The sequence below is a fragment of the Spermophilus citellus genome, assembly GCF_964194105.1.
Source record: "Spermophilus citellus genome assembly, chromosome: 3".
Classification (NCBI taxonomy): Eukaryota; Metazoa; Chordata; class Mammalia; order Rodentia; family Sciuridae; genus Spermophilus; species Spermophilus citellus.
This window is the reverse complement of record NC_138184.1, coordinates 21,892,294-21,913,081: the sequence shown is the minus strand read 5'-3', so window position 1 is coordinate 21,913,081 and position 20,788 is coordinate 21,892,294. Positions and strand designations below refer to the sequence as shown.

General features: G+C 46.0%; 2 protein-coding genes across 5 annotated transcripts in view; one reads left to right on the top strand and one right to left on the bottom strand.

Moving 5' to 3' along the window:
• Positions 1–20,788, top strand: part of LOC308644104 (uncharacterized protein) — a 59,900-nt gene that overhangs the window by 26,504 nt on the left and 12,608 nt on the right. The gene's annotated exons all lie outside the window — the stretch shown is intronic.
• The window catches only part of CCDC13 (coiled-coil domain containing 13), a gene marked incomplete at its 5' end in the record, with an annotated part of 57,436 nt that overhangs the window by 26,153 nt on the left and 10,495 nt on the right, over positions 1–20,788 (bottom strand). The window contains 7 exons of the mRNA XM_081284809.1: positions 1,041–1,202; positions 3,387–3,491; positions 4,714–4,830; positions 8,808–8,897; positions 10,557–10,699; positions 15,100–15,248; positions 17,039–17,264. Of these exons, the coding sequence (XP_081140935.1) occupies positions 1,041–1,202; positions 3,387–3,491; positions 4,714–4,830; positions 8,808–8,897; positions 10,557–10,699; positions 15,100–15,248; positions 17,039–17,264 (992 nt within the window). The remainder of the gene's footprint in view (positions 1–1,040; positions 1,203–3,386; positions 3,492–4,713; positions 4,831–8,807; positions 8,898–10,556; positions 10,700–15,099; positions 15,249–17,038; positions 17,265–20,788) is intronic.

The following is a 20,788-nucleotide window of genomic DNA, read 5'->3' as shown; positions in this document are numbered from 1 at the left end:
AAGCCCGCCCCCCTGGCTGGCATTCAAGGTCCAGCAGGTCCTGGCCCTACCTACCTCTCCACCCTCACTGTTCCCCTCCTCATAACTGATGGTCTAGAATGCTGGGAGGAACACGTGATGATGGTCACCAGGTTCCCAGCACAGGGTCCAGCCTGGAGTTGACACAAATGGAAGCCTCCCAGTGAAAAGTTTAAGGCTTCACTATTAGGAAGGACACTGTCTCAGGGTCACTAAAGTGGGCCAATTGTTTGGCTTTCTAGCACCTCCTCCTGCTTCCTCAGCTACTTTCTTTGAAGTAGACCCTACTTCCTACTCTCAGTCCAAATCTGGGGAAACTGACTCAATACCCAAACTTGGTACAGGTATCTGAAGCCTGACCAATAAAACCCCTCATATCCTTGGCCACAAGGATTGGCACAAAGATGGGCACCTGATCCAAGCTAGGCCAAACTTTGTTGGAACTACTGGGATAGGCCCTTTGTCTGTGGGGGCTGGGTTAGAATAGAGAAGTCAGGACTACCAGGGATTCCCATGGGAGCAAGTGAGGTCAATCCAGGAGAGAGTGTACTAAGACAAGATCTAAAAGTCCCTGGATCCATCCATACCTGAAGCTAGGGCACTTCTAGACTAGTCATTTACACAGGCTAATAATTTCTCTTTGATGCTTAAACCTGGTAGAGTTAAGATTTTCAACACCCTCAAGCTGCAGACTCTGCTGCTGATTCCAACTTGCCCATCTCTTTTATTAGCCTGGAACTCTCTATCCTCCTTTAAGACCCATCTAATCTTATTCCACTTTTGGAGCTATGACTCTCCTCCTTGCTCCCTTTCACAATCAAGGTTACTCAAAATTCACTGAATGGTCCCCGGGCGAAGCCCCATCAAGCAACTAGAGCTGGGTTGATATGAAGCAAGGAACATGCCCAGAGGTGACCCAAGGTCCCAGGCATCTCCTGCCTGTGGGGAATGCCTCAGACCCTCCCGGGAACTCTGATGATCTTCCCCCTGTCCACCTCACCTCCTTACTGGGCATGCATTACCTCCCAGCCTTCCTGTTTTTCCCTTTCCAGGCTGCGGATCCTCAGTAGGTTTTTCTCCTGTGCCGACAGCTTCTTTGGGTCTGGGTAGATAGGGAGCTCATCATTGGCTGTTCCTGCAGACCTACTCCGGGTCTGTCCCAGCTGCTTCTCAAGCTCTCGAACCTGAGGGTGGGAAAACTTGTTCTACCATGTGTCTGCAGTCAGACCAGCACTCTGAGGTGCCATGGATCCTGAAGACGGAACCACTGCTCCAGATGGCTGCGGGAGCCCCAGACAAGGGGGCCTGGAGTGGAAAGATCTGAGTTGATATTTTGAGCAAAGCAGGAAGACACTCAAGAGGTTTAGCTTAGAAAAGACACACTTCAAGGTTAGAAAATCACCCCACTTCTGAGGGGCTGTTTGAGGGCAAGAAGCAGATGTATGGCCCCAGAAACCTGGAGGGATAGGAAGGCAAGCCTCAGGACAAGGAAGAACTCTAATAGACAGTGTGGAGGGGGGAGGTTCTTGGGAGATGGTGGGCCATAGGCAGGAGAAACAGCAGAGGGAGGTCAGGGTTTGGAAGTGAAGAGCCTGGCTCAAATCCTCACTGGCTGTGTGATTTATGCACACCTTACTTAATTTCTCTACATCAGATCTCCAGGGCAAGGGTATGGGAATCTGCATCGTAAACCAAGGCTATGGGTGACTTTTAAGATTAGGCAATGTAGAGAAACCCCAAGATGGCCCTGGTGAAGCCCTCAACACAGAGCTCAGCACACATGGGCTCTCACAGGTCACAGGTAGATGTCATCCCACAGAACAACACCTTTATCACACTGGAATTTAATCAGAGAACTCCCAGGGTCCTTCTTATACTGGTTTCCATGTCAACACAACCAAATGATGGAAGGAAGTTGGTGAACTCGAGCCAGGAGAGGAGGCGAGACTCACTAGGATCACTGGTAAAGGGCAGGAGCATTGCTTTGAAAGCACAAATTAGTGCCCTCCTGTGGCACTGTATGGTAGCTCCAGTTAAACCTTAAAGAGCACAGTGTTAGCTGAAATTATTTAATATACTACTTGAGTGCTGACTGTGGCAGGCACTACACCCAGTGCTTTGCAAATATTATTTTTATTATCATTATTGGTACTGAGAATTGAATCCAGGGGTGCTTAACCACTGAGCCACATTCCCAGTCCTTTTAAAATATTTTATTTAGAGACAGGGTCTGGCTGAGTTGCTAAGTGCCTTGATAAATTACTAAGACTGGCTTTGAACTCATGATCCTCCTGCCTCAGCCTCCTGAGCCACTGGGATTATAGGCATGCAATACCACGTCCAGCCAAATATTATTTCATTTAACCCTATGACACCCTACAAGGGCAGTATTATGATCTCTACTTTGCAGATGGGAAAATAAGACCCAGAAAAGAAGAGATTTGCCTGAGGTTACAGATTAATAGAACAGTGAGAGGCTAGATTCAAACTCAGATTTCTTGGATCCCAAGGCCTTGCACTGATCAGCAACTAGAGGTTTTGTTTTTTTTTTCTTTTCTTTCTTTCTTTCTTTTTTCTTTTTTTTTTAACCTTCATGTTGGCTTCAAGTAGACCCTGAGAATAAAAGCCACTAGTCATGACCCTGACTGGGAATGAAAGTGATGTGCTCATGTGTTTTTCAGTTTAAGGGTAAAAAGAAAAAAAAAAAATCAGTGCTGCTAATCTTTGTCCAGGCCTTTCTCTGGGCCAGGGACTATGCCTAGCACTCTGTACACATTGACTCATTCATTCCTCCTGGCAACCCTGGGGGTAGGTGCAGTTATCCCCATTACACAGACGAGGAACTGAGGCACACAAAGGAAAGAATTTGCTTGAGGTCACCCAGCCAGCGAGTGGAGAATCAGGGCTGGAATCCAAGCAGCTGGACTCTGGAGCCCCTGTTTTCAGCCTCCTTTGGTCTGCTCCAAAATATTTAGAAAACAAAGAGGGAGACAAGGCAAAGTTTTTATTGGGTAATGAAAACTTTCAAAAGACAACAAGCATCTGGATGAAACTGGAAAAAGCCTACAATTACAACAGTCACGCAATCTTACGTGAACCAGGAAAAAATATGCCTGGAGAAGAAGAAGTCAAACCAAAGGCATTGGCATTCATTAAGTGCCAGTGCCTGGCATGTGGTGTTATGTAAGGGCTTGTTCATTAAATAACAAATTAAAATCAGGCTGGGTGGAGAACATAAACACCAGCCTGAGAGTACGCTCTGCAGGACGTAGGCCTTTGGAGCTCTGAGTGCTCACATCTCCAGCACAGGTCTCTGGGCCTTTTAAACCCTCTGTTCTGGGCCAGGAGTGGGGTGATGACACACTCACCTTGCTTTGAAGAACGAGAATTTGTTGAGCCCTTCCCCTCCAGGTCCCTGGAGAGGACAGGAGCTGCTGGATGTTCACATCTTCCCCAACCTCACTGGACAAAACCTGTAATGAGGCAGTGTGTTCATAGTGGCAGGAGACAGGGCTCCACCAGAAGCGGTGCTGGTGTGTGGGACTCCTGGGGGCAGCCTGCACCACACGCCCCCCTCCCACTTCAGGGCGTAGCCCTAAAGGCTGGTTTGCCACTTTCCTGGCTCAGCTCTCCAGGGAAAGTAGCAGATCCATCATTGCCAGAGTTTCTTCATGATGCTTAGAGGAGCCATTGCCAGGAACTGCTAGCAACGGCCAGGTAGGTCCCCTTGCTCATGGCACATTCTGTAATGAGTGGACCACAGAGCTGACCAACACCTGCTTCCTTAACCCATTCACTTATCAACTAGTCCTGAGAGAAGTCTGGATGGCTACAGGAAGTACACGGCCTCAGGGTCTTGACCTTTGCGAAAAGCCACAGACCAGTGGCCATCTGAGTGTAGCAAGGAGGAGTGCTGGAGTGGCACTTGAGGATGCTGTGCTTCAAGAAGGGTACAACTCTGTGGCTACTGAAGTGCGGTGTTCAGCTCCACCTCAGGGTCTGAGGCGGAAGCAGGACACTCCAGCTTGTGACCTGAGTTCTCTGAAGCCCAACAGGAAATCCCATTCGGTGCACCAAGTTACCAAGTCCTTGGTGCTTGTTTCCACAATAGAATGTTGTTTTGGAAATCTTGGCTGGTCTGAGAGGTTCCAGCAGGGAAGACAAATGCCAGAGAATTCACTACATAAATAAAAATAAACAACAAACCAGCTGGGCCTCCAGGGCCTGTGCCCTACGTCTGAGTGCTTTCCTTTGAAAGGGCCCTTTAATGCACAAACCACCTGTTCATTTTCTGATACTACAGATAGCAGAGGGCAGGGGGAAGGTCTTGGCAGAATTTTGAGTCAATGGTGGCTTATTAAGTGGAGACCCAGGATCTATTAGGGCACAGGGAATGTAGGGAAGGCTTAAAGGAATCCCCCTGGGTGGAAGGGGTATCCTCCCTTAGTCCAGAGCTAGGCGGGCACCACAAAGGAATAACCCTAAGGCAGCTGGTGATTGCCCATCAGATGGGACTATACCAAGGAGCCCTGAAAGGAAGTTACTGGATGTGGAACCTGACCCAGAACAAGCAGGATGCTCACTGGCAGGGCACTCCCTGCTCCTGGACGATAGAAGCTGTGTTCCAGCTATGCTCTTCCCAAGGCCAGCCCCAGCCCTCAACAAGTCCCAAGCTGAACCCAGGTTCTGAATGACCTTCTGGGTCATCCGGAGCTCCTGCTTCACGGACTGAACCTGGTTGCGCAGATCACTCATCTTCAGGTTCATGGTTGCCAGCCTGTCCTTCAGGGCCTTCACCTCTGGGGTCTCCGGCTGGTTGGCAAGAACAGGGAGAAAGCAGTCACTTGTTGCCTGAATTGTAATAGCAATCAGCCCCTATTTATCCAAGTCTGCACTGGGCACTGTGCTGGGTGCTAGGTGCTTGGTGCTTCCTAGCATGGACTCTCTCTGCTGTGCTCAGAGATGGCATCACAGCTAGTTTATCTGCCCTTAGAAGAGGGAGGGAACTTGTTCATTCACAGAAGGCCACTCCAACTTTGCAGGAGGGCCATGACCTTCCTAATTCATGGTCTCCCTCTCCCAGAATCACACTGATCAATCTGGGCCTTGTCTCTGACAGATGAGGGGCTCTGGGCTCCCTTGAGGGCAGTGTGCTCACTGAACAGAGAAAAGGACCAGTTTCCCCCCTAAACACTCCATCTCTGAGACTTAAAAAGCTGCAGCAACCATGGAAACTGACTGTTGGACCTCTTAGTGATGTCTTTTTGCTTTTTTAAAAAAAATAATGCTTGGGGCTGGGGTTATAGCTCAGTGGTAGAGCACTCGCCTAGCACATGCAAGGCCCTGGGTTCGATTCTCAGCACCACATAAAAATAAATAAATAAAGGTATTTTGTCCAACTATAACTAAAAAATCAAATATTAAAAAAATGATGCTTGATGCAATGTTGCAATGTTTGGCTACAGCTTTTTCTCCAATGAGCTGACTACCTCTCTGTCTTCTATATACACTGAGGAAGCCTCCAAGATCAGCCCATTCAAACTCCTTCCATCAATGATGAAAATAAAATCCAGAGAAGGGAAGTAACTTGCCCTCGGGCACACAGCTGGTTGGGGGTGACCTAAGTAGGAATAGAACCCAGGAATGGACCCTGTCCTGGTTGATCTTCCCAATTTACGCAGTTGCTGCTGTCGCTGTTGCTGGCAGCAGTAATGATTGTTGGTGGACTAAGCATCACCAAGCAATGATGCTGGGTCCCTCTGCTCCTGCTCCAACAACTCAGAGTGCTGGACTTCTGGGAAGCAGGGTGAGGGTACAGCGACGTTCTAAATCTTCTTCAGAAGGCACAAACAAAATCTCCTGTGGGTGCCATTATGAAAGACAGTATGGGAAGTTCCATGGACCCCAGAGGCTCTGAAAAGTTCAACTGAAAACCAGCAGTCAAAGAAATTATTTGGACACATGGTCTAGAAACCCTGATGGTATTTTTTCCTCATCTGTGGAATGGGTGTCCTGCTTCCTCACAGCACCATCATGGGGCTAAAACAAATAACCAGTGTGGACAAAATTTATGAACTGGAAACTTATGTGAAATACAAGTATATCCTTTTGTAAAAAAGACATTTTCCCCATGTCCTCCTGCATGTCTGGCTGCCTGCCATCCCCTCATTGCTATTGGGTGCCTATCTTCTTGCCTGTTAAATGTGTGGCTTTGAATCTGTCCTGAGCTGGAAGGCAACACCTACTTCTGCCTGTCAGATCTTCATGCCACGAGTCCCAGTAGTCCTGGCAGCCCTGATGCTGAGAGCTGAGGGAGTACATGGGCTTCTCCTGGGGCTGCTATGACCCTGCAGCATCTCTCTGGTCAGAGCATGAAACTAGTATCCAGGTTGAATCTGGCTCTAGATCCTGGTTAATGGTGCCCTCTCAGCCTCCTGTCCTCACCTGTAACGTAGGGGTATGTGATATTCATTTCTGTGTACCTGCAACGGTTGATGGGATAACTCTAGTAAAGGGCACTATCTAGGCCAGGTTCTGACAGAGGGCAATGCCAGGGGCCCTTTCTCAGCTCTGGCAGCCAGTTGGCAAAGTGGACTGAGGCCAAATGATACTCTGGAAAGGGCTGGGCCAGGGCCTAGTCCTTTTGGGCAGCTGGGTCCGGCCTACCTTGCAGCCATTTTGGACCTCTTTCTACCCAGAGTGAAATTCTATAGGCTTTAGGGGGGACCTGGCATAGGCACATCTGCAGCCATCCTGGGCTGTTTCCTTTGAGGGAATAACTGGAATGCAGTCCAGGAGAGCAATGCCAACAGTGCTCATGCCTCAGCCTCACACAGCCCCATGCAGAGCACGGGGCCTCAGCTCCACTCTGGAATGTACTTTAGAGGCGAGGCCAGAACGTGGCAGCCTGGGCCACCCCACAGAGTGATGAGGGGGAGCATTGCTCTTATTCTCACTCTGATCATAAGACGCCAGGGAAAACATGTGGTATGGATGAACTGAAGCTTGCAGCCCCGCACATGCTCTTCTGTCAGAAGCTCCCCAGGCTGCCCAAGGCCACAGAACTGAGTAGAAACTCCTGCTTCACTACCTTCTGAGGACCCCCTCCATGGGTGACCCCGCCCCAGCTCTTTTTGGCTCACATTCCTTTTCCCTGCTGTGGGCTCTGGGCTGTAGCCCAAATGCTATCCAGCTGGCATCCAGGTAAGCAAATTGAATGGGAAGGCTGAGTGCTTCCTAGCCCTGGCCCTGGCTTGCACTGTGCTCCTGGAAGGCCCTTCCCGTTCACCATAAAAGCCAAGTTCAAGGAAGCCCCCATCTCTCTTCTAGCTGATTTTCCTGAAGGGTATACTCCCTTTGTGAACATAGTGCCCTGGGGCTTTCTCTGAAGGCCCTGTCTGCGTCCTTCTTTCACATGGCTATTTCTGTCCCTCTTGGATGCCTCTGGGGACAGAGGTCCTGTTTTGATTCCTATGTTACAGGGCTCAGAAAATCCCAACAGGCTCAACAGGTGACTGAACAGTTTCTCTTTTAGGGCTGCTCTCCTGGGAACATGGAGGTGCTTGATGTTCTGGATAAACCAGGGGCAAATTAGCAGCGTCCCTCAGAGCCAGGAAAGGCCTAGAAGAACACTCAGTCCAGTCCCTGCCAAGGGCAGAGTCTCACTTCCGCCTTCCCAGCAATGAGACAAGTTTATACAAGGCTAGTCTTAAGGGGACACACACACTCCACACTGGGGGACTGAGTCCTCAAGACAGGACTGAGGTGGACTAATCCTTCAACACGGCACACGGGGCAGGAAAGGGAGCACCAAACTAGGAGTTCTGGGCTCAGCTCCCTGTCACCAATTGACCTGGTTTCCCAAGAAAACCCTGGTGAGTCCTCCTAGGATATTATGTTTTTGTTTTGGGCATAGAGGATTGAACCCATGGGTGTTTTACCACTGAGCTACATCCCCAGTTCTTTATATTTTATATTTGAGGTAGGGTCTTGCTAAGTGGCTGAGGGTCTCACTAAGTTGCAGAGGCTAGCCTTGAACTTACGTTCTTTTCTGCCTCAGCCTTCCGAGTAGCAGGGATTACAGGCATGCACCACTACATCCAGTTCCTCCTGGGATGTTCTTGAGACTGATGCTGTTTCTAGTCTGGCTTGGGCTACCTGCCTCTGGCAACCCAGTGGGTTGGCTTCCTTTCATAAAGCTACAATTCCTACCTCCTGGCTTTCATGGACTGTGTGCTAGTTTAGTAAAAATAGGATCTGGGAAACAAGCCCCTATTCCCCAAATTTACTCTTATTCTGTAGATTTGGAGCTCTGCAAAAAGCAAGACTCTTCATAGTATGATTGCCCATAAAGAACAGGAACCCATTGGGCAGGGGTGAATTCCCTGTCCCTGGGGCAAGGTAGAGTTGGATCTCCCTAGTGAGGAGCTATAAAGGTGATGATTGGACTGTAGCAGAGGCCAGGTGGTCCAGGCCTACCCTTCTGGTGCTGAGGTTCTAGGATTCCAGGGGCCTGAGGTCCCTCCCACCTTCCCTCTCTGGAGAATGAATCAGAGCTAGATCCACCCTGGGGTGTAGCCAGGGCATCCTGGCCTCAGGCCATAGGCTGCCTAACCTTCCTGATAGCAGCTCTGAGGAGGCTGCAGTGGTAGACAATGAGCCCCTGTCTCAGCAACAGGTGTGTGTGGGTGGGCCCTGGCAGAGGCACCTAGGCTCTGCTCTGGTGGAGGAGGGGAGGCCCTGGCTGATAGCTACCTCATGCACTCCCCTGTACAGAGGAGAATCCATACCAAGGCTTTGTCTCCCAGCTGGGCCCTCGGTGGCTTGGCTCCTGCATCGGTGGACCCCTTGGCTGGCAGCCTGGACAGGGCTGTCTGCAGCTGAAAAAGCAAAGCATGCACTTAATGTTTAATTCTGCTCCACAATTGCACAGCTCAGCTGAAGTGCTCTGAGTGTGTGGTTACCTGTCTTAGAGGTTTGTCCTTTTAGTTCACTTTAGGATCATTAATGGAAGAATTCTCCTTTACTAACTGCTCTGTGATGGGAGAGGGTTTAATTGATTGCCTCCCCCACTCCTCAATTGAATGGTAAGAAAAGTTTAAGGCTAATAACTTAATAAATAGTAATGCTATAGTCATAATCTGTCTCCAGGAATTCTATCCAGAGCCAAGGAGTGGAGAATAAAGGAATTATGGACTTCAGGTTACAGATGAGACAACAGAAGTAGAGACACAGAGATGCTGCCACATTGGCTCATGGCCTCATGGCGAGACTGCTGCAGACATCCAGACAACTGAACCTTTAATTATTTCTTTATTGTTCTTTGCACAAAGACCATACCCTATCTGACACTGTGAGGCATGACCCACTCTCCAACCTCTCTGACCTCATCTTGTGTCTGCTCTTGACCATATTCAGGCCTTCATTTTGCTCAGGGCCTTTGTGCCTGCTGAGCCCTCTGCCTGGAGGCCGTTCCCCGCCTACCTCTCTGAGTCTTGTATGTATGTACCTACTCCCTCCATGATCTCTTTAAGCAGCTCCCGTCCAGGCCCTCATCATCTCCTTGCCATGGCCATTACTCAACATGTTGCTCTCCTTTGCCTCTGCCATGGTTTATTCATAGTCATGCCCAAATCTGTATTGGTCTGTCTTCCAGGAGGCCAGGAATCATCTTTCCCTACAGTTTCCCCCAGGGCCCAACAGAGACCTTACATGGTTCTCAAAAAATACAACACAGAAAAAAAGGAGCTCTTATTCAAGGCCAAGTGTGATGACTGACATGGATTCTGGAAGGGTCTGGAATGGAATATAGCCTAACACTACCACATCTGGTGTGGCCTGAGAAGGCCTCTCAACCTCTGGCAGCTTCAGCTTCCCATGTTACACTGGGAGAAGCTGTGAGGTGTCCCTCTAGCCTCTGGATCCATTCTAAATCCTAAGGGACCCTGAGCCATTTGGGCTGTGCCTTTGATTGACCATCTGTGGGATCATCTGTGGGAGGGCAGGAGGCTGCAAAAAGAAAGAGGGACATCAGCGAGATCTACTGATGGAAGGTCTCTGGCTCTGGCTTCTGATGAGCAAGGATCTCTGTGAATTTATTTAGCAAATGTTTATCTAGTGCTTACTAGGTGCCAGGCAGTGTTCTAAGCACTTTATAATGTTAAATCATTTAATCCTCATAAAGCCTTAGAGTGGGTACAATTATTGCTACCATGTGACAGATGGAGGATGCTGAGACACTGAAAGCTTATGACTTGCTCACAGTCACAGATCTATCAGTGCTGGAGTTGAGAGCCACACCCTGGTAGTCTGGCTCCAGTTCTGTACCTTTAGCCACTCTGCCAGGCTGCCTCTCAATGGCCTGTGTTCCCTTGCTTTCCCTCTCTGGATGTGACAAAGACTGAGGAACTCACTGCAATTTCAAGTCCTTCAGAAGAACCCAAAGCATCTAATGGCTTTCTCTCTGGACCAGGGCGCTAGGAGTGTGTCCCCCCCCCCCCCCCCCCCCCCGCCAAGGAAAAATAACTTAGGCCCCTCACTTCCCGCTCCAGCTCCTGGATCCGATTGGTCAGCTGCTTCATTTTCATTTTCCCACCCTCTGACTCTGCCATCAATGCCCGATTCTTTTTGGAGAGTTCCACAATTTTGGTTGCGACTACATCTCCAGCCATACCGGCACTCCCTAAAATGAAAGAAATGGTGAGGTCAATTAAAAACACAGGTCTGCATATCAGACTCATGCCACACCTCCAACAGCACCAGGGTTTAAAAGCCAAAGTACTGGGAATGAATGGTCACAAAGGGTAGAGATCCCGGAGAGTCACCACATGCCAAGGAACCCTAGGAAATGCAGCCACTTGGATTCAGTCTTTCCTCAGTTGTTCTAGGAAAATTGTAAGATCAGAAAGCAGACTTTTACTACACTGAGATTCCATCTCACTCCAGTCAGAATGGCAATCATCAAGAATACAAGCAACAATAAATTTTGGCAAGGATGTGGGGAAAAAGGCTCATTCATACATGCTGGTGGGACTACAAATTGGTGGAACCACTCTAGAAAGCAGTATGGACATTCCTCCAAAAACTTGGAATGGAAACACTATTTGACCTAGTTATACCACTCCTAGGTTTATACCCAAAGGATTTAAAATCAGCATTCTACAGTGACATAGCCACATCAATGTTTACAACAGCTCAATTCACAATAGCTAACCTATGAAACCAACCTAGGTGCCCTTCAACAGATGAATGGACAAAGATGTTGTGAGATATATATATATACACACACACACACACACATATACATACATACACACACACACAGACACAATGGAATATTACTCAGTCTTAAATAAGAATGAAATTATGGCATTTGCCAGTAAATAAATGGAACTGAAGAATATTATTCTAAGTGAAATTAACCAATCTTAAAGAACCAAAGGCCAAATGTTTTCTCTGATATGTGGATGCTAATTCACAATAAGACGGGGTGGGGGGATAGTGGTACTTTGGATTAGACAGAGGGGAGTGAAGGGAAGGGAGGGGTATAGGAGTCGAAATAATAGTCGAATGAACAGACATTATTACCCCATGTGCATATATGATTACATGACTTGTGTAACTCTACATCATGTACAACCAGAAGAATGAGAAGTTATACTCCATTTATGTATGATGTGTCAAATGCATTCTACTGTCATGTATGACTAATTAGAAGAAACTTTTAAAAAACATTTTAAAAAGAAGAGTTTTAGTTCTATGGGAGACAGGTTTATTGCTCTTCACATAATCTCAGTGATGGGATTGTAATTCACACCCTATGATCTGTGATTTTCCTGTGTCCTCAAACAATCAAGGTGCAGTGTCCTCAACCCTCCTATATCTATCTGCCTGGCTCTGGGCTTTGGCTGATGAGACGCCAACAGCTGAGGTGTGGGCAGAGGCTTGGAGAGCATGCGTGTAGTTAAGCTTGCTCTGCTCACATATGCATCTCCACAAGAACAAATCCATGCCAGCTAGTTGATCCCAGGAGGAAGAGGGGCACATGAAACAAAGCTGAACCATTTCAGCCAAGCCTGGCCTGGCCTAGCTCAACCAATCTCCAATTAACCCCTAGATGTTTGAGCTAAATAAATTATTATTTCCAAATGCTGCTGAGATTTTGCAGTTGTTTCTTACACAGAATTTTGTGATAACATCTAACCAATATACATTCATACATTCACTCAGCAAATGTTTTACTAGTTTCTACTAAGTACTTGACCCTTTTAGAGATTCAGGGGTGAATAAAAAAGATGGATGGGATTTACATTGTAATTAATTATCTGTAGGGAAGACAGATAATAAAACATCAAACAAATAAGTATTAGAAGATCTGGAAGGAATAAGTGATATGAAATAAAAAGAGAGGCTGAGCAAAGGATGTTAATGATGGGGTGATGCTACTTTACCCGGAGCCAGGATAAGGTAATATGTGAAGAGACCTGAATGGATAAAGTAAGGAATCAAGCCAAGAGAAAGCAGGTTCTCAACTAGGAAGAGTGTTCCAAGTAGAGGATACAGCAAGTGCACAGGTTTGGAGATGGGGGCATGCACAGGGAATCTGAGGAACATAAAGTAGGCCGCAGTAGCTGGAGGGCTCCTTTCAGTGGGCAAGGGAAGTGGTTAGTGAGATGTGAATGGGGGGAGTTGCATATTGTGAGGGCTGTGCAGAAGGCAAGCAGTGAGAGCTAGCCCAGATTGGCCACTGACTGCCTGGGTAGCCTTGGTAGTCACTTGTCTTCTTTGGAGTATAGTTCCTCTACCTGTGCAATAACAGCTCCCTGAATGCTTTTGACACCCCAGAAGTGTGTGACTGGCAGGTGTTTTCTCGGTTCTACTTTTTAAAAAGACCATGATATGCTGCAGAACAAGACAGAAGGTGACAACCAATGGAAAGCAAATGGTAGCCCTTGGTGGTTTTTGAATCACTGCAGTCCAGGCCTGCTATGGGTAGTTAGGAACAGCAGCCCTCAGAACCTCACATCTGCTGGAAAGGCCAAGCACATATCAGGAGAAAGAGCTCAGAACAGACCTGGAGCCCTGGAGTATCTGGAGAGAGACAGGAACTGCTGAGCATCAGGAGAGCACACTAGCTCCCTAGCTCCTTTAACAAGTTATGGGCAGAGAGGGGATATCAAGGGTCACTGGGAAAATCATCAAACTAGCAGTTTAAGAAACACCGTTGTAACACCAATTCTGGTTCTGGTTGAGACAGAGTCAGCACACTCTTTCTCACTGAATACAACTAAAACCCTGGGACAGTATGTGTGAAGCAGCTACCTGAGGGCTCTGGAAGTAAAAGGCAGCAAAGCATACAGGGGTAGGAAACCAGACCTAGAAGCACAAATGATCCAGAGGGGAGTTTCTTTCCCAGGACTCAGGCAGCACAAATCCTAGAACTAGCCATCAGAAAGAGGTCAAGGGAAGCCCTCTTTAGTACAAAGTGAAGGAAGAAGAGCCCGAAGTGAATGAAGAAAATAATCTTTTTTCCCTTTTGTCTCCCAATCCTGTCTCTAGGCCAGTCCCACTTCTGGGCTGTCCCCTTGTTGATAAATGGGGGCAGTAGGGGAATGGGAAAGCACAGAAATGCTAATAGCTAGGTATATAAAATAGACTAATTTCATCTCTGTAAGTTTTTAAGACTTACAATGTTCGTAAGCCAAAGCTTTAACAGTGATGGGATTACCAGTTTTGTAGGTGTAACTCATGTAAAGGCTGCAATTTATAAGTGGGGAGGGTGAGGGACCTATGTGGTGACAATACTTCTACGTTAAAACACTAATCCTAAATAGACTCTAAAAAGGTGAGTATTATTTTTTAATCACTAAAGCAATCACTGAAAATCCAAAGAAAAATAGTCCATTAGCTATCAGTAGCCTGTCACTTGTGGCTTGGTTTAAAAACATGAACTGAACCAGTCAGACCTCTCTCTGGATTTAAGCAGTCCCTGTTATCCTGATGAGGCCATCAAGGAGACTGAAAGTTGGCCAAAGCAGCTTGTGGCAAAGAACAATGGACAAACCCAGGAGGAGGGAGCAGCCCAGGTTCTCCCTCCAGGCTCTGCTGGGATGAAGATGGGTCTCCTGCTCCCCCTGGTGCCCATCAGCTTCTCGACAGCCTTGCAAAAGTATAAGCAAGCTGCCCCTGGAGCAGCTGAGTCTGAAGCCAGGTTGTGTCTATCCTCACAATACAAAACTTATCTACAGGGTTTTTGTTTTAGATAGAAAAGGCCAAAGAATAGGATAGGCACTAGGGATTTTAGGACACCAAATTCCTCTTGTTTTTTAATTCAGCATTGACTGATCGGATCTTAGTTCTGAGCATTTATTTTCAAAAGCAGGGAGTGATGTTGGCAGGCGCTGGGTCAGCTCTGTTGCTCTCTATGATTGGTAATACCTACTTTCTGGTATTTTGGCCTCTTGGGAAATGTTCAGTGGGTGTACACATGACAGAGCAAAATCGGGGTCAGAACTCCACCAAATCTGCAAGGCTAAGGTCAAATTTATAACCGCAGGGCCAATGTCCTGCTCACACCCACAGGGTCAAGTTCATCCCCAGCCCAACAAAACCAAGGACCACAGGTCCAAGGTCTCCACCAACTGAGCCAAGGTCCAGCATAGACTCTGCTAAGAGAAGCTGGGTCCCAGGAACTTCTCCCAGAATGACCAATGTCCTTCCTGGAAGCAAGGCAGATGCTGTAGAGTTAAAGCCTGCTTCTATTGGGCCTTCTTAAACATCCTTGATGTGACGTTTGAGCCAGAGCACCAAGGAGAAATAGATCCTAAACATGATGGAGACCCTGGCTGGGTCATCCACATTGCCTTGATGATTGCCTACTGCTTTTGCTGCCCCTGTTGTTCCTTGGCATGCAGGCCTCCCTGGCTGCTCTCTTCTTCTACCCTCTGCCTCACTTCCAGAATTCATCTGGACAAACGTCACCACAACTGACTCTTGGCACTATCTCTTGGGCACCTGCCTTCTGGAAACATGCTAACTCCCCTGGACTTCAGGGCAGGACTGTTGCAACAGTGGTGGAGCTACCTGTGAAGGCAAGTCTGTCCTCTTCTATTTTCTTTTTGAGATGCTTGATTTCAAAGTCCCTTTCCTTCAGCAACTTATACAATCGCCCGTTCTCATCCACCGTTTCTCTGAGCTCCTCCCGAAGTTGTTGGATCTCATCTTCAAGCACCCTGTGAGGCAAAAGAGGGCAGGTGGGCAGGGGTAGGGCCTCTCCTGCCCAGGCTTGTGGTACTTGGGTACTAGGTGGTGATAAGAACTTGTTTGCACAAAATAGGAAAGAGGAAACTAATGAAAGACTTGAGCAGATTTTAACACCCTGTTCTCGGATCTGAGTGATTAAGCAGGTATTCCCCACATGAGTGAAAGGAGAATGAAGGTTTGAAAAACATTGTTTATTAGTTGGCTTCAAGACACTGATATAAAACCTGACTCAGGAAATTGACACAACTTTCAAGCATCCAAAGGACATGCATAAAAATGAATTGTAGGCTGTAAGGCAATCTGAGCAAATTCCAAATAAAGATATCAGAGAGATAATTTCCCCTAATGGCAATTAACCAAATTAGAAATCGATATTTAAAAAATTAGCAAACACCATCATATATTTGGGACTTAAAAAACCTGAATTATATATTGTATTATGAAGCATTTAGAACTAATAGATAACAGAAGCTATATCAAAACTTGTCAAAGGCAGCTATAATTAAGGCTATGATTTTCTTTCCATTTCTTTAGCTGCCTTGCAAAAGTCTGGATATTGTTTCACACACACACACACACACACACACACACACACACACCCCAAACAGGAATTTTCTAAGTCTTAGGTTGAGGCTAGGTTTCTAGGTTTCAGGCAAATTTGACAGAAAATTAGAACAGGAGGTTGATTCTGTGTATTCCAAATTGTACTGGAAGGGTCCTTCAGAACTCTAAACCACTAAGAAACCTGTGATCATGTCTGCTAAGCAGAGAACAGATTCCCTAGAGACAGTTGCTAGCAAAGTAAATATTTTGTAGGTTACCGTAATTATTAGGTAAATTCTTGTTATTATTGCTGCTATTATTATTATTATTATTATTATTATTTTATAAAAGGTTCTAGTCTCCACTAATTTCAGTTTCTCTGGTTTGGGATAGATCATTTGGAAATAGGTCTGAGGTTAACTTGAGCTTATATATAGGAGTTTTGTTTTTTTCCCAATTACTGACAATTATTTTTTTCCAACTGACATTTTTAAGTAGGTCATTTAAAAAATGAGAAATCATAAAAAAGTAAAATTTGAAGATGGAGAAAAGAGACTCTGGGAAAAATCAGAAGCAGAGACAGCTCAACAATGCTTATACTTTTATGGCAAAATGATTAGCAGAAGATTTTGTATCAATGCAGTCTCCTGCTTCCAATAGCCTTATAGATCCATGTGCATCTATCTGTGTAACACTGTTGAATATAAAACACACTGAGAAGATTCTGGATACCTTTCAACTTTTCCACCAGCTGTAAAAAAGCCAGGAATCTACCAAGAGCTTCTTTAGGACAGGGTGTGTTTATGCGTTGCTACATGTGAGGAAAGGAAAACTGGAAGAGCAGAATGGTCCTAGATGGGATTTGGAGCAACGATCATATAAAACCATCAGTCAGCCAACCGGTTCTTAGAGACGCATACAGTTTTCACGAAAGACTGTGAAGGAAAAACCAATGAATAAACCACACCTTTAATGAGTTTAAACATGTTCCCTTTGACTGTAAAATGATTTTTAAATACATTTCATATTTATTTACGTTCGCAGGAGCACAGCTTTATCAGATGCAACAGTCTTTAATAAAAACCTCTGTATCAAAACCACTTTCAATTTAAGAGGCTACACTGGGTCAATCTGAGCTGCTGGATGCCTGCACCTGTTTCTCCCCCACCACCCCTACCTTATGTAATGTTCCTGGAGAGGTCAAACTTGCATTTACCTCTGCTCAAAGATGTTTTTCAAGTTTTGCTCCTCTGTGTGGAGAAGGCTGAGGCCATCGGAGATCTCTATGGATTCTTTTTGGTCATCATCTCTGCTTTCCTGTTCCTTTTGCTTTTCCCTCTTTTTCTCCATCTGCTGCTGTAACCTTCTGTGCTGCAGTTCCTGCATCGCCTTGAACTGGAGCCTCAAAGTATCCTGTGAGCCTTCGTCAGCTGCCATCTTGCCTAGGAGTCAGCAAAGAAGCCTAAATCAAACTCCACACTGAGTACTCAGTACACGGTCAGCCCTGTCTGCAGCCTGGAGTTTGTTGTTGAGCTTTGCCTGCGTGTCCATGTGTGTCCATGCAAATACTCAGGAGCCTCATTGCCACTTTGGATCACCTGAAACTCAAAGCTGAGCTGAGCCTCCTCCCCCAGCCCTGGACATGCCACTAGACTGCACATGGCATCAGGATGCTCCCCATTATGCAGATATGATCTTTGTCTCTTAAGTCAGTGGCTCTCAACTCTAGCTGAACATCAGAATCTCCTGAGAGGTCTTAAAAGAATGCTTGGACCCTTCCCCAGATCAACTAGATCCCAGAGTCTAGGAATGGAGCTGAGTATCATGACTTCTTTTTCTCTTAAAATTGAGGTATAATTCACACTCAGGCATAAAGCCTGAGTACACAGCCCAGTGAATCCCCCAGGTGTGTACTTCTGTGGTGACCCACTGCTGGGGCTTAGAAAATAAAACCTCCAACTATGGTGTTTTGGACCTGCTGAGTTGAAAATATTTCAGAATCAAGGTCTTTCAGGCCTATTCCATCCCCCACTCCCATCTCTTGGTCTTATTTCTCCTCCTTAGGCACAGGAAAGGGCTTTTGCTGAATACAGTATGTCACCCTGAAACTCATGTTGAAATTTAATCTTTGTTGTGAGGTACTAGGAGGGTAGAAACTTAGAATCTGACTGTGGTGGTGTTTAAAGGTGAGACCTTTGAGAGTTGATTTGGATTAGATGAGGTCATTAGGGTAGAGTTCCCATGACTGAATTCTAGTAGCTGTATAAGAGGAGAGACCAAAAAGACACATGTATACACATGCTCCCTATTTTTTGCCATATGATGCCCACAACCCCTCAGACTCTGACAGCGAGAAGGTCATCACCACAGCCAAGCACAGTGGTGCATGCCTGTAATCCCAACTACTCCAACTCCTCAGGAGGCTGAGGTGGGAAGATTGGTGAGTTTGAGGACAGATTAGGCAACAGAGCAAGAGGCCATTACCAAATACAGCCTCTCAACCTTAGACTTCTAGCATTGTGAGCCAAAATCAACTTCTTTTCTTTATAATTCACCCAGTCTTCAATATGGTGTTACTGGCAACAGAAAATGGACAAAAATACATGCATCATCCAATAGTTATAAATCCTAATTCTCCATAAAAATCATCCAATCTGACCCCGTATCTCCCCACAACACACACTCCCAGTCCTCATTAGCATGCTTATAACCACCTCATCCACTCCCTCTCCCTGGAACAATCCTCTCTCTGACATCCACCTCACTACTTCCTCTTAGACGTCATCTTGTCAGAGGCCCATCTCACATTCTACTGGAGAAAGCATCCCTGTCCTCACTCTGCATACCCCTTACTGTTTTTATCTTTCTCCATAGCACTCAGCCTCACTTGACTAATTTTGTATTTATCTGTTTATTTGTTGACTGCCTGTCTCCCTCCCCACCAGCTTCATCATGGTGGGCACTGTGCATTGCTCACTGCCCTATCCTCAGTGCCTCTATCAGGGCCTGGGATATGGCAGACTAAATTGGTTCCTATGCCCTAGCTGCCCACTCCTCCTGGCCCCACTTGTAGTCCATCATGCACTGGTTGAGGGACTGGTTTCTCTAAAGTACAGCTTTGAACTTGACAGCTTTGAACTTGATTTTTTTAACAAAAAATAAAACAAACAAAAAACTGTGATGCTCATTAGCCACAGAACTAAATCCAAAAGCATTAAAAACTTTGGGGGATTTGGCCTTAGTCTCTCCTTCTAGCTTGTTTTCCTTCCATAATGCTAAGTTCTAATTAGTTGTGTCCACTTGCTCCTTTGTCCTATATAAGCCCCCTGCCATAGGCTTAAATCTTGCTGGTCCTCCCTGGCCCAGCACTAATATCACGTCCTTTCCTGATCCTCCAGGAACACTACTTTCTCAACTGCTTTAGCCATACCTTCCTGATACACCTATCTCTATTTTATGGTCCCACAACCTCTATCCAGTGGTTCTTAAACTTACTTCCATTATGAATCTGCAAGGACACAATCTAAAAATACTGATTCCCAGGTCATATCCCTAGAGAATCCGACTTTGTTATAACAGTCTGGAGTGGAGACCAGGCACAGGGCTGTGTAAGAGCTGCCCAGGTAGCTCTAACATGCTGTCTGTGGACTGAACCCAGGGTTTGAAAAAGGTCTGGCTAAAGCAGGAGCTGGCACTATGTTGGAATTCCTCAGCAGTTAGATTTGCCCAGTAAGAGAAATTGCACAGGAAACAATTAACTTGCAGGTCTGGTTTGTCTACACTTTGCGTGTTTCAAAGAAGGGTTTCGCCCTTGACTTGCTGCTAGGAAATAACCTCTAAGCCCTTGGAATATCCTGCCTGATGAAGAGTATCTTTCTTCACTTGGAGTCCTTGGAACACTCCAGATAGTCTGTGCTAAGAATGTGGGTGAGCACATGGTATCTGCTTGACCTCTGGAGGGGCTGGAGATTGAGTGACTAAAGTCAGCTATGCCAGTGGTCAGCCATTCCTTGGTGACCAGCTCCCAATAAAAACCCTGACCACCAACGTTCAGGTGAACATTCCTGGCTGGCCATACTTGATGCATGTTGTCACACGTTGGTTTTAGGAGGAATAAGCATTGTTTGCATGACTCTGCTAGAAGAGGACAACTGGAAGGTTGTGCCTGGTGTCTCCTGGACTCTGGCTTTCTTCCCTCGCTCATTTTTATCTGTAGTCTTTCACTATAGTAAAGCATAACAGAGTATAATATGATGGCTTTTCTAAGTCCTATGAGTTCTAGAAAAATCACTGAAACCAAGGGTGGTCTTGGAGACCCCTGAACTTCAGGAACCCAGGAACATTTCTATTGAAAGTGTTATAGTCACAGCCACCTCAAAAGATGGGGATACCCAAGGATATAATGTAAGCATAACAACTAGACTTAATGTTTTACATTTCAGGCAAATTGTACTCCATGTTTTAAATTTAGACAGGGATCAGCAAACTTTTTCTGTTAAGGGCCAGACAGCAAATAGTTTAAGCTTTATAGGCTATATGTTTCATAATTACTAACATTCTGCCATTGTAGCAGAAAGGAACCAGAGACAATGTGTAAATGAATGGTTATGGCTGTGTTCCAATAAAACTTTACTACAAAAAGAGGCAATGAGCTGGATTTGAACCATAAGCCCTTAGTTTACCAAATTGATTTAGAGGAATTTCACCTGAAAAAAATTTCCAGGGATTGATGCTAACCTTATTTCAGTCTTTTATTTGAAAATGTGACTAAAACAGTTTAAAAATAAATTTATCTTGTGATTACCCTTCTTTTTGTAGATTACAGGGAGACACAACCATATCCTTCAGTTTCCAAACTACGTTACCTTGGGAAGAGAAGGGATGCACTATTAATAATAATCACTCTTCATCAAAGCAGGCCAGGAAAACAAATTAGAGTGTAAAATAGTGGTTCTCATTCCTGCTG